Source organism: Bombina bombina, chromosome 5 (assembly GCF_027579735.1).
Source record: "Bombina bombina isolate aBomBom1 chromosome 5, aBomBom1.pri, whole genome shotgun sequence".
Taxonomy (NCBI): domain Eukaryota; kingdom Metazoa; phylum Chordata; class Amphibia; order Anura; family Bombinatoridae; genus Bombina; species Bombina bombina.
The window spans coordinates 48,404,634-48,419,554 of NC_069503.1; the positions used below are offsets into that span (position 1 = coordinate 48,404,634).

At 42.2% G+C, this 14,921-nt stretch overlaps 1 protein-coding gene across 1 annotated transcript in view; it reads right to left on the reverse strand.

Annotated features, from left to right (window-relative positions):
* LOC128661285 (uncharacterized) overlaps nt 1-14,921 on the reverse strand; it is a 427,186-nt gene that overhangs the window by 224,343 nt on the left and 187,922 nt on the right. Inside the window, 1 exon segment of the mRNA XM_053715558.1 lies at nt 5,711-6,536. Within this exon segment, the coding sequence (XP_053571533.1) occupies nt 5,711-6,536 (826 nt within the window).

The window sequence follows — 14,921 nt, forward strand, 5'->3', positions numbered from 1 at the left end:
TGATCCCTAGGGGGATACAGATCATCTTAACCTATTGGCGCAGCTCAGTGGGAACTGAAACTTTTCCCATTGGCTCCTGACTGCACGTGTAGTCTCCTTAATTGGCTCGTGACTGCATGTGTTGTCAGTGAGTGGGACAGCAGTGTGTTTGCAGTGTGGGCAGTAGTCAATCGGACTCACCGAGCTCTGAGGGCAGCAGCTTAAATGCTGAGCTGAAGTCAGTGGGTTTTTTTTGGCAACTAGCTCCCAGTAGTGCATTGCTGCTCCTGCTCTTGATATATGGATAGGAAGTGGAAGCTTAAAAATGCTTGATGATGAAATACGAGTATCTTTATCTAATATTCCACCAAATATTCAGAAATTGTGTTCATCCCATTAACCTCATACATCCCATTAAAATAGCAAGTAGCTATTGGTGTTATTAAACTTTTTTTAATTCTTGCACATACATACTGTTACTTGTAAATACATTTAATTATTATATCATTTATGTATGTGTCTGTAACAATTAAAACAAGTTAGTTTCACCTCCTGTTTGCTAGTACAACTGAATTACTGTGTCGCGAAATGATGTAGGTCTAAAAAGTGTGTCACTAACAGAACAAGTTTGGAAAGCTCTGCTTTATCTAAACCATCCTAAAGAAACTGTAAAAAAAAAAAAAAATTCTCGGAATTCTAAAAGAATGCCAGGAAAAATGATGAGAAGACACTAAGAAATATAAGTCTTCCAGACTCCATAATATATCTCTCTAGATACAGATTTATGAGCCTGTAACATAGTATTAATCACAGAGTCAGAGAAACCTCTTTGACCAAGAATCAAGCGTTCAATCTCCATACCCTTAAATTTAAAGATTTGAGATCCTGATGGAAAAAAGGACCTTGCGACAGAAGGTCTGGTCTTAACAGAAGAGCCCACGGTTGGCAAGAGGCCATCCGAAAAAGAATCCGTCCATGCTGGAGTTACCAGCAGAACAAACGAGCATTCCTTCAGAATCTTGGAGATTACTCTTGGAAGAAGAACTAGAGGCGGAGAGATATAGGCAGGATGATACTTCCAAGGAAGTGATAATGCATTCACTGCCTCCGCCTGAGGATCCCGGGGTCTGAACAGATACCTGGGAAGTTTCTTGTTTAGATGAGAAACCATCAGATCTATTTCTGGAAGTTCCCACATTTGAACAATCTGAAGAAATACCTCTGGGTGAAGAGACCATTCGCCCGGATACAACGTTTGACGACGCTTCCTAATTGTCTATACCTGGGAAATGAACCGCAGAGATTAGACAGGAGCTGGATTCCGCCCAAACCAGAATTCGAGATACTTCTTTCATAGCCAGAGGACTGTGAGTCCCTCCTTGATGATTGATGTATGCCACAGTTGTGACATTGTCTGTCTGAAAACAAATGAACGACTCTCTCTTCAGAAGAGGCCAATACTGAAGAGCTCTGAAAATTGCACAGAGTTCCAAAATATTGATCGGTAATCTCACCTCCTGAGATTCCCAAACCCCTTGTGCCGTCAGAGACCCCCACACAGCTCCCCAACCTGTAAGACTTGCATCTGTTGAAATTACAGTCCAGGTCGGAAGAACAAAAAGAAGCCCTCTGAACTAAACGATGGTGATCTGTCCACCACGTCAGAGAGTGTCGTACAATCGGTTTTAAAGATATTAATTGAGATATCTTTGTGTAATCCCTGCACCATTGGTTCAGCATACAGAGCTGAAGAGGTCGCATGTGAAAATGAGCAAAGGAGATCGCGTCCGATGCAGCAGTCATAAGACCTAAAATTTCCATGCATAAGGCTACCAAAGGGAATGATTGTGACTGAAGGTTTTGACAAGCTGATATCAATGTTAGACTTCTCTTGTCTGACAAAGACAGAGTCATAGACACTGAATCTACCTGGAAACCTAAAAAGGTTACCCTTGTCTGAGGAATCAATGAACTTTTTGGTAAATTGATCCTCCAACCATGATCTTGAAGAAACAACACAAGTCGATTCGCATGAGATTCTGTTAAATGTGAAGACTGAGCAAGTACCAAGATATCGTCCAAATAAGGAAATACCAATACCCTGTTCTATGAATACAGACAGAAGGGCACCGAGAACCTTTGTAAAAATTCTTGGAGCTGATGCTAAGCCAAACGGTAGAGCCACAAAACTGGCAATGCTTGTCTAAAAAAGAGAATCTCAGAAACTAAAAGTGATCTGGATGAATCGGAATATGCAGATATGCATCCTGTAAATCTATTGTAGAGATATAATGCCCTTGCTGAACAAAAGGCAGGATAGTCCTTACAGCTACCATCTTGAATGTTGGTATCCTTACATAACGATTCAATATTGATAGATCCGGAACTGGTCTGAAGGAATTGACCTTCTTTGGTACAATGAAGAGATAGAATAAAACCCCAGCCCCTGTTCCAGAACTGGAACTGGCATAATTACTCCAGCCAACTCTAGATCTGAAACACATTTCAGAAATGCTTGAGCCTTTGCTGGGTTTACTGGGACACGGGAAAGAAAAAAATCTCTTTGCAGGAGGCCTTAACTTGAAGCCAATTCTGTACCCTTCTGAAACAATGTTCTGAAACCAGAGATTGTGAACGGAATTGATCCAAATTTCTTTGAAAAGAACGTAAACTGCCCCATACCAGCTGAGCTGGAATGAGGGCCGCACCTTCATGGGGACTTAGGAGCTGGCTTTGGGTTTCTATAAGGCTTGGATATATTCCAAAGTGAAGAAGGTTTCCAAACTGATACCGCTCCTGAGGATGAAGGATCAGGCTTTTGTTCCTTGTTGTGAGGAAAGGAACGAAAACGATTATTAGACCTAAATTTACCTCAGATTTTTTATCCTGTGGTAAAAAAGTTCCCTTCCTTCCAGTAACAGTTGAGATAAAAGAATCCAACTGAGAACCGAATAATTTATTACCTTGGAAAGAAAGGGATAGCAAAGTTGACTTAGAAGACATATCAGCATTCCAAGTTTTAAGCCATAAAGCTCTTCTAGCTAAAATAGTTAGAGACATATACCTGACATCAATTCTAATGATATCAAAGATGGCATCACAAATAAAATAATTAGCATGTTATAGAATAATAATGCTATGAGAATTATGATCTGTTACTTGTTGCGCTAAAGCTTCTAACCAAAAAGTTGAACTACAGCAACATCCGCTAAAAATATAGCAGGAGTAGAGACAGCCCCATTAACCTTAGGGATTTTGTCCCAAACTCTAATTTGTCAGATGGCACAGGATATAATTGCTTAAAACGTTTTAAAAGGAGTAAATGAATTACCCAAATTATTCCATTCCCTGGAAATTACTTCAGAAATAGCATCAGGGACAGGAAACACTTCTGGAATAACTACAGGAGATATAAAAACCTTATTTAAACGTTTAGTTTTAGTATCAAGAGGACCAGAATCCTCTATTTCTAATGCAATTAATACTTCTTTAAATAAAGAACAAATAAATTCCATCTTGAACAAATACAAAGATTTATCAGCATCAATCTCTGAGACAGAAACCTCTGAACCAGAAGAACCATTATCAGTATCAGAATGATGATGTTCATTTAAAAATTCATCTGAAAAAAGAGAAGTTTTAAAAGACTTTTATGTAAACTAGAAGGAGAAATAACAGACATAGCCTTCTTAATGGATTTAGAAACAAAAATCTCTTATGTTATCAGGAACACTCTGAGTATTAGATGTTGACGGAACAGCAACAGGTAATGTAACAGTACTAAAGGAAATTTTATCTGCATTAACAAGTTTGTCATAACATTTAATACAAACAACAGCTGAAGGAACAGATACCAAAAGTGATACACTTAGCTTTGGTAGCTCCAGCACGGGGCAGCGATTTTCCTGAAGTATCTTCTGACTCAGTTGCAACGTGGAACATCTTGCGATATGTAATAGAAAAAAACAACATATAAAGCAAAATTGATCAAATTCCTTAAATGACAGTTTCAGGAATGGGAAAAAAATGCCAGTGAACAAGCTTCTAGCAACCAGAAGCAATAAATAATGAGACTTAAATAATGTGGAGACAAAAGTGACGCCCATATTTTTTTAGCGCCAAATAAGACGCCCACATTATTTGGCGCCTAAATGCTTTTGGCGCCAAAAATGACGCCACATCCGGAACGCCGACACTTTTGACGTAAAAGAACGTCAAAAATGACGCAACTTCCGGCGACACGTATGAAACAGAAAAAAAAAAATTTGCGCCAAAAAAGTCAGCGCCAAGAATGACGCAATAAAATGAAGCATTTTCAGCCCCCGCGAGCCTAACAGCCCACACGGAAAAAGTCAAATTTTTTAAGGTAAGAAAAAATTATTGATTCAAATGCATTATCCCAAATATGAAACTGACTGTCTGAAAATAAGGAATGTTGAACATCCTGAGTCAAGGCAAATAAATGTTTGAACACATATATTTAGAACTTTATAAAAAAAGCGCCCAACCATAGCTTAGAGTGTCACAGAAAATAAGATTTACTTACCCCAGGACACTCATCTACATGTTTGTAGAAAGCCAAACCAGTACTGAAACGAGAATCAGCAGAGGTAATGGTAAATATAAGAGTATATCGTCGATCTGAAAAGGGAGGTAAGAGATGAATCTCTACGACCGATAACAGAGAACCTATGAAATAGACCCCGTAGAAGGAGATCATTGCATTCAAATAGGCAATACTCTCTTCACATCCCTCTGACATTCACTGCACACTGAGAGGAAAACCGGGCTCCAACTTGCTGCGGAGCGCATATCAACGTAGAATCTAGCACAAACTTACTTCACCACCTCCATAGGAGGCAAAGTTTGTAAAACTGATTTGTGGGTGTGGTGAGGGGTGTATTTATAGGCATTTTAAGGTTTGGGAAACTTTGCCCCTCCTGGTAGGAATGCATATCCCATACATCACTAGCTCATGGACTCTTGCTAATTACATGAAAGAAATAAAATAAACCTGATGCCCAATATGTCCTGCAAGAAATAAAACATGTCACACTCATGCAGAGAAAAACAAAATAAAAATAAAATATTAGATTAATCAAATTTTTCAATTGGCTGCCATACATATTTAGGCCTAAATATGAATCAAATTGTTTGCAAACAATTTATTGTTAAGGTCAACATATGGCATGACTCTAACACAGATAGCATTTCTTATCTATACACAGGTAAACTTTTTTTATTTATTTCAGAACAGCCTGCAATAACAGAGTTTGTTCCTTTTAATGTTTCCTGAAAAACAAAAGAAAAATAGTGTCAGGACATAGAACAAATAACAGTTACACTGATTGTGCCACCTTATTTATAATCATTATTTAATTCAAAGTGCTAAATTACTCTTAAAGGTGGTGAGAACATAGTTTTCCATGCTTGATACCTATTTGATATCTTTCTTGGATGGGAAACATCATATTTATTTGGAAATAATTTCTTAATACTATTGATGTAATTGATATCTGCATATTCCAGACCAGTTCTCACATAGCCCATTACCAACAGTATTTCCTTTTATGACCCCCCTTCCCACAAATAAAACAAACCTGGGAAGTATTTGCTCTGGGTGCATACATATATTGCTTCTTATGGAAAGATGTCATGAGATTTTTACATTTTGATTCCTTTCTCCAATCGTCCAACATACAGAGAAACTGTTTAAAACTCCTTGCATTACCCAGTAAATTCCTATTAACAAAATCCATGCCTTCATATTTTCCTGCTAGAATTCTTAACATTCTGGGATCTCCAATCTCTAAATTTGGTGTGCCTTTTAGTTTACAGTATAATTGATGAAATTTACTACAGAAAGCAAATGGCTCTTCCATTGGGTGGGGAACTACTGTGTCTAAAAATGATGTATCTGTTAAATCCACAGCAGTTAGTTCTAACAACATGTTAGCACGTGTCTCTTTGTCAGCCCATAACCCATTCTGCTGTAAAAGCTGCAGTGCTTTACTGTAGTATGCTGGCAGCCAGAACTTAAATAGATAACAAGCAGTCTGATCATCCAAGCTATACTGTGCTACATGTTGCTCAAAATTAAATATACTATGCAGGATATGCAATTGTGGGTCAAATGGTGGAATTAAAGTTTTTATCTTCCTAGCATACTTTTTATATGGATTTTCTGGTGCACTAGTCAGCACAGAGGGAGTCTGTACACTCTCTTCTCCAATAGTCTGAGACCCTGTTGTTTGTGGACTTTCTAATCTATCCTGGCACATGGTAGAAATAGTTTTTTTACAATTTGCATTGTCCAGCTCTATTGTAGTATTTACAGGAAACAATGGCAGTAGCTTGGATTTACCTTCTCCTAATGTATCTGTTGTTATTGTAGCATTTCTTTCTTTCTGTGAATGTTCAACTACATTCTCTGTCTGGCTAGATTCACTTTTCTGACAAACACCATGCTTTTCTTCCTTAGCATAATTACTGTTTACACATGTATCTTTTTCTGATAAAACAGGAGACAATTCTAACCTTTCCAATGCACATTTGTACTGTACAATAAGTTTAGCTAAATTACCATTATACTTAACTTTCTTATTCAATACAGACTTCTTTATTTTACAAACAGCATCCTCAAATTGTTGCAACAAATCATTAAATAATTCTAATGCATTTAAATTATCTTTACACACATATTCAATAGTACTATTATTTGCACATTTGTTAATAACTTCCATCTCACCTGCTCACAAGGATCAGTCCAGAATTCTTGTTCTGATATAGCCTTCCAGTGTGCTCGCGTCCGAGTCCCGCCACAACTGTTGCTTGTACTGGGTTCCCCAATAGTTTGTCTTCTCAAAAAAAAAAACTGGAACGCTAACCTGCCTGGCTTCGCCAATGTGAAAAAGCCCCTTTTCTAATATTGGGTCAGTGACTAAAATCAGTGTCAGGCTTTTCCTTATAATACATTTACCTTATTTAAAGAATGATACTTACACCAGTCTTATAAAAAGGGATACATTTATTAAATGACAAATCTATACATGAGTGGTGAGAGAAGCGTCTAACGTACAAGGCTCTATTCTTCTAGTCTATCTACACTATAAACTAATACCTGTGGGTGGGTGCATGCGAAGATTGCTGCAGTCTGTCTATTACCTGTTGGTGTTATGTGTCCTTCCTTTTTCCTCTCTTTCAAGCTGCTTCTCAAAACATATTTATAGCCAAACAGTCACACCATGAAGACAGTCCCAGCCAATCAAATCTATTCATCTTCTGGTTTATAACAATTCATCTGTTGAGTTAACTGCCTGTAGATGTCGCTGTGGTCCAAGAAATGAGTTTTCCTAATGCCATCTGATCTTGGTGACCCATCTCAGGACTGACCTTATCTGAGTCCCTTTGAAGATTTATGATGCCATTGTCCTGTCCTGTGTCCTTTTGAAGCTTTATGACATTTGATTTTCTATCCTCAGGAAGGAGCGCAGGTCTCACCTGTCTTATCTACATTGGTAGCCTTTGATCCTTCTGTACAGGCCTTGGGGTCAAGTTACTTGATATTATCTCTTGGAAACTAGTTTATTCAATAGGGATAAGCTTTCCTCACTATAGCAAAATGTGCATTTCCAGTTATACAGTTATTACAGACACACGGATAGATGATAGCAAAGTAACACCTGTATGTAATGTTCACTATCGCTTACTATTGTAACTACTGTGTTATTTGTGCTGTATATATTGTACTCTTTATTGCTATTCTATTATAAGGACATAGAGACACACTAGGTAAAACCTGTGTCCTATGTTCACTATCGCATACCATTTCTTATTGTATATGTATTGTATATTTTATTGCTGCTACTCTATTATAAGGACATAAGTACTTATATGCAAGACGCCCCATTCACATACGTGGATGATAGCCAGTGGCATTTAAGTCCTGTGTCTACTATCGCATGAGCTAGTGGAGACAACTAACTTTAAGTGCCGATACTCGTCCTAACTAGCAGTTTTGAAGACTACATGTAACTGTGTATGAAACAGCTGTTGTTAGTGACAGATTAGTTGGAACTTGCCTCCATTAGACGCTAAATCCTTTTGATTGTGTGTGTGTCAAATAATATTATTGGCCAGGGATCATGGGGACTGGTCAAAGTAAGCAAATTTCGGGAGAAACATGTAAAGAATATGTGGCCAGGCAGGAAGATATAGGTTGGGCAATGGTGGACCCGTTCCTGGATAATGTGGCTGGCTGGACAGAGGCAATAGACCCCAGCACTGCATTTCCAAGGGATGGTGACAATTGTAAATTTCATAAGGACATGCTAAAGGGTTTATGTTTAGGGGATGAGAAAGCATTTAATTGGTATACAGGGGATCCCAATTGGGACATGCGTTACATGAGCGCAGCAGCCCAATACTGGTTAAAATATTGTGATGGATATAAATCCACCACCAATAAGAAACACAAAATAGACAAATCTTAACCCCCAATCTATCGCCCCCCCCCCACAATTTACCCGAAACATGTCCCAAATACTATGCCCACTGCCCCACCCCCATTAGCCCCGCCACCACCATATACGGGATTATATCCCAGTATTACTAAGCATAAGGACGATGATATAATTGTGGCTTATACTACAACTAGACCATGTCCCCTTAATCAAAATTTACCCCCTCCCCTTAATCAAAACCTACAAGGGGCCGAGGCACCTGATGATGTAAATGTCCAGGAACCTCCTAAAAATGACCCAGAGCCTGAACCCCAAGTATTAGTCCATGGGGTTGGCACACCCAAGTCTCCGGACGTATCTGTCCACGATAGACCAACCCGACAACGACAACCTGTACAAAGGTTCACTAACGCAAACTGGGGAGACCCCCGCTTTAGTCCAGGTACCAGTACTTCAAGTACTGTGCCATATTTAATTGCTGGGGACCAAATGATTATTAAACCCCTTACAGCAGGTGAATTAAGTGATATTACTAAAGACTGTCCCGACCCTTTAAGACAGCCTGCTGCCTGTATCCTTCACCTTAAGCAATATTTACAGGGAGCCATGTATACCCAGACTGACATTAGAATGATAGTTGATAAATTGTACAATTATCATGAACATGATGAATGGCTTTGGTCTAATTTTCCTACGATTGACCAAAATGACGCCAGTACTTCAGTTACCACATATGGCCTAGCAAACCCACATACAAGGGCTACTATGTGGCTTGAACTAGAACGTGAAATACTACGTTGTAGTAAGACCCGACAATCCATGAGTGCAGTATTAGCATGTAAACAGAAGCCTGGGGAGGCCATTTTAGACTTTGTTAAAAGATTCTTTAAATGTTGGGCAGAGGGAGGAGACTTATCCTCTGGAGCCGACATGGCTGTATTAAAGAATCAGACTATATTAGGATGTATGACAGCCTCTGACAGCCTTTTGGTAAAACAACTCATACCTGACTGGCCCACAATGACCCCAAAACAATTATTAACATCTATTGAATCCCGTCATGCTGCAGGATGTTTTGATAAGGGCGTTAAGGGTGCATATGTCCAGTTTAATGACAATACACTTCCACCACAATGTAACAGACAAAGAGGGGCCAGAGGTAATCAGGACAGATGTAACATTTGTTTTAATTGCGGGGAAACAGGACATTGGAAAAATTAATGTCCCCACCCGCCCCATAGGGGCTGGGATAACTCCCACCCCAAAGACAGTAACCAACCACATTCACCCCCCAGACGTCACAATCGACCCCCACAACACAGAATACAATGGCCATAGCGAGGCCCGGAGGGAAGCACCCTGCTCTTACCCAAGGTTACATCACATTATTGTCGTGAGCCCTATGTTACCCTTAACATAGAAGGCTCCGAATTATGGTTCCTCGTGGATACAGGAGCAACCTGCTCCACTATCACGAGCGAATCATACGATGGACCCTTGCGAGAGTCTAATCCCTCTGTGGGAATCACTGGTGTGCCAATTCCTACCTTCCGCACCCCACTCCTCACAGTCCAAATACCCGACTCTCCCAACACCCTGTCCCACTCGTTCCACATCATCCGGGTTGCCCCTTAAATCTCCTGGATCGAGATTTGATGGGTAAGCTGGGAATAATGATGACTATCTCCCGGAACGGTGGCATGACTGTCGACTTTGACCTCAGTGAATCTGGCGAATCGCCCCGGGATTCGCTGTCGTCGGAGACGGCCCAGTCGATTGATAAAATAAACCACATTATCGACTATAACCTACCCTTAACCACAAATTTTTGTAGGCGTTCCCCTTACCCTATGGTCCACAGGACCTTATGATATGGGGACCATCGACTGCACCCCATATAGGGCATCTTTGCGTGAAGACTGCTCCCCAGTTTTCATCAAACAATACCCTATTAGTGACGACAAACTAGACGGCATAGACCCCATGATTAAGACATTTCTAGAGAAAGGTATTCTCAAGTATACCGTCTCTCCTTACAACACCCCCATTAACCCCCTGCCTAAGCCGGCCGGTGGTTACCGTTTTATTCAAGACCTAAGGGCTGTGAATAAACTAATCATCCCTCTCCCTCCCCTAGTCCAAGACGTGACCGCAATGCTCACGGCCATTCCACACAATGCAGAATTTTTTTCTACCATTGATTTGGCTAATGCTTTCTTCTCTATACCCGTTGACGCGGACACAGAACAGTTGTTTGCTTTCGTGTATAAAGGGGTTCAGATGATGTGGTCAAAGTTGCCCCAAGGCTTCACCGATAGCCCCGCCGCATTCGGCCTAGTGCTCAATACCATGCTCAAGAGCTGGACCAGCCCCTGTGGTTCCGTCCTTTTGCAATATGTTGATGACCTGTTATTGTGTAGCACTTCATACGAGGCAGGGGAACAGAACCTAGTGGACCTTTTGTTGTTCCTCAGCCGAGAAGGGCTCAAGGTGTCTAAGCAGAAACTGCAAATCTGCCAGCCACAAGTTGAGTACTTAGGCTTTGTCCTGTCCAAAGGCAAATGAGAACTCAGTGCTAAAAGAGTAAAAGCCCTCTCAAGTCTGCCCAAGCCTGCCACTCCCAAAGAAATGCTGACCTTTCTTGGGATGATAAACTATTGTCGACAGTGGATACCAGACTGCTCCCACTATGACTCAATCCTCCACACCGTTTGACACAGTGACTCTTCACCCACAATTCACTGGACAGAGACTCTGACCCATGCATACAATGAACTTGCCAGGTCCATCACCACATCCCCTGCCCTCGGCCTCCCTGACTACACAAAACCTTTTCATTTGTACGCAAGGGAAAATTGTAAAACCATGGCGGCTGTCTGTGCCCAAGAGCATGGTAGTAATTCTTTCCGTCCCGTAGCCTTTCTATCTAAAAAACTCCCCATCCCTGTGCAGGGTATGCCTTCATGCCTGCGATCTCTTGCAGCATGTGCCATGGCCGTTGAGATGTGTGAACCTATCACGCTGGGACTCCCTCATCCTCCATACCTCCCATCAGGTTCTGCACCTCCTTAACAACCTCCAGACACAACACATGACTGCCCAAAGACTTAGTGGTTACGAGATACTGCTTACCAGTACTTCTGAGCTAACCATTAAGTACTGTGCAACTAACTCAGGCCCTGCGTCTATCCTTAAGGCCCTGTTATCCTCTGACATGCCACAATCTGACCTCCCCCTTCATGACTGTATTGCACTCATCCACTCCAGCACAACCCCCCGTCCTGACCTCCGGGACACCCCTCTTCCGGGGGTCCCTGACGGCTTTGTAGACGGGTCATGTAGCCGCCCAGACGACCACACGTACCTTGCAGGATATGCAGTGGTCCGACTCCCCGACATTATCCTTGAGTCCGGTTCTGTCATGCATAATTCCGCTCAAGCAGCTGAATTAATAGCTCTCACTCGGGCCTGTGAACTTTTTGCTGATGCTTCCGTAAATATCTATATCGACTCCAGATATGCCTTTGGGGTGGTACATGATTTCGGCATGATTTGGAAACAAAGAGGTTTCAAGTCCGCCGACGGTAAAGGTATTAGTCACACCACTCTCATCACAGAGCTCTTACAAGCCATCCTACTCCCAAAAGAAATAGCTGTCATACACTGCAGTGCGCACACTAACCTTAACAATCCTGTTGCTAGAGGTAATGCACTAGCTGACACAGTAGCCAAACAAGCAGCCAAGGTATCCCCATTGCAAGACCCTGTTTACCCCATCCTCATCGCACCTTCTCTGGTCGACGATGTGCTCACTTCCTCTCTCCAACAATTTGCCACCACCTCCGATATCAAATATTGGGGATCCCAGAAACTCGAATTAAACCCCCAAGGGTTTTATTCGAAAGAGGGGAAAGGTGGGACGATCATTGGTATTCCTGAAGCCAGTGCACCCATTTTTATTTCCCAAGCCCATGGTGTCAGTCACCTGAGCATCCACAACACTCTAGCGTTAATCAAACCTTACTTCTGCATACAAAACCTACAGTTACATGTACAATCTTACATTGACCGTTGTATCACTTGCCTCCAAACTAAACACAACAACAAACCCGCAAAACATGACCACCTAACACCACCAGCCGCACCCTTCACTCACCTGCAGATAGACTTCACACACATCCCTAAAACAGGAACCAAACAGTTTTACCTATTGGTCATAGTTGACCAATTTTCTCGCTGGCCTGAGGCCTTCCCTACTACTAGGAAAAACGCAAAAACAGTAGTGAAACACCTTTGCACTGACGTCATTCCCCGATTTGGCTGCCCCCTGCAGATTAACTCAGACAATGGCCCTGCCTTTGTTAGTAAGGTATTGCAGGAATTTGTATCTCACCTACAGATAAAATGGAAGTTTCACATACCATACCACCCCCAGAGCTCAGGGGTGGTAGAAAGAATGAACCGGACCATTAAGGAAAAACTCCTTAAGGCCATGGGAGGGAACTGGGTCAAATGGCAGGATCATTTACCTGCAGTATTAGCTGAGGTACGGAAGTCCCCAAGCAAATCCACTCAGCTGTCCCCTTTTGAGATTTTAATGGGTCGACCGTTCCCCACCCCCTGGGCCAAGACCCCACACATAGTCACTGGTGATTTAGACTTAATTAGAGAACGATATGTACATGAACTGATCTCTGTTTTGAATGGCAACTATGGTGATGTGGCTTCTCGTTTTCCTCTTCCCTCACAGGAACCAACCCACAGCTTCAAGGTCGGAGACACAGTGTGCATCAGACAGCTGAATAAAGCAAAGAAAGGAGGATTTCCATACGGCCCACCCACCGAAGTTGTGGCCATCACCAGTACTGCCGTCCTCACAGCCCAGGAGCCCATCTGGATTCATGCATCTAGGGTAAAGCTCTGTCCAAAGAGGGGTGAAGCTGGCTGTCTAGTCCCTTCTGAAACATCTATACCGCCCGTCCAGAATGATCCAGGACAACAGTTGTGCCTAAAGAGGGGTGAAGTGTTCACAAAGTCCCTTCTGTAACACCTATATCATCCTCAACTGCCAATCCAAAGAGGGGTGAAGTTGGTCGCATAGTCCCTTCTGTAACATCTATATCCACAGCACATATCCACAACACCATGATCACTATTTAGGGTTCTCCCTGCCTGGTGTATCTCTTCCTCCTCTCCTCGGTGCTCTTGGTTGCAGTACCAGCATGGATAATAGCCTCCTGCTATTATGAGACACCGGACCAACAGCATATTATTGCCCCTGCTTGTAACTACCTCATCCCTCCCCCTGACTCACCCCCAGAACAAAACACAACCAAGAACTTAACAACTCCGCCAGCACCAGCCGTTCCAGCTCTCCGTAGGACCCGGAGATCATCCCCTATTAAGATGACCACGTACCTTACCACGACAGCCTCACAAGTGGCCATTACACAAACCACAACACAACCTTTCTGTATGACTTTTTGGTATAATTCCTCCAATACTCATGTCGCCACATTTACATTTGACTTTTGTGACATTATTGATTCATGCCCCCCTGTGTCGTGGCAATGTCACCTATACGAACACATTCCAACCAGGTATATCTATATTTGTGTGGAGGATGGCTATTGGGGAAAGAACTGTAAACATTGGGGGTCGGTGGGGTGGAATACGGGCCCAGACCCTAGGTGGGGATACAAGCCCAAAAGTGCATTAGACAGGAAGGATACAAATGGCAAATCCTTAATTGATAGTATGTCTCTCTTTAAGTCTGGGTCCTGCCTTAGTTCTGGCCGCTCTGGCTTTAGTATGAGACTAATCTTGACCATTGAAAACCCCAGTCCAAACGATAGTGGCTCTTATATTCTCTCCGTATGGGTAAGTGGTGGTGTAGGCCCCCCCAAGGGTAGATTTCATATCAAATATATGGTTAATTCCTCTGAATGGGGAAAAATTGCCTCTGCACTTAACGACAAAACCCCAACTGAATCCCAGTCCCAATCACAAACTTAGGCCTAGATTTGGAGTTTGGCGGTAGATGGGCTGTTAACGCTCCGCGGGCTTTTTTCTGGCCGCAGCATAAAATTAACTCTGGTATCGAGAGTTCAAACAAATGCTGCGTTAGGCTCCAAAAAAGGAGCGTAGAGCATTTTTACCGCAAATGCAACTCTCGATACCAGAGTTGCTTACGGACGCGGCCAGCCTCAAAAACGTGCTCGTGCACGATTCCCCCATAGGAAACAATGGGGCTGTTTGAGCTGAAAAAAAACCTAACACCTGCAAAAAAGCAGCGTTCAGCTCCTAACGCAGCCCCATTGTTTCCTATGGGGAAACACTTCCTACGTCTGCACCTAACACTCTAACATGTACCCCGAGTCTAAACACCCCTAACCTTACACATATTAACCCCTATTCTGCCGCCCCCGCTATCGCTGACACCTGCATATTATTATTAACCCCTAATCTTCCGCTCCGTAC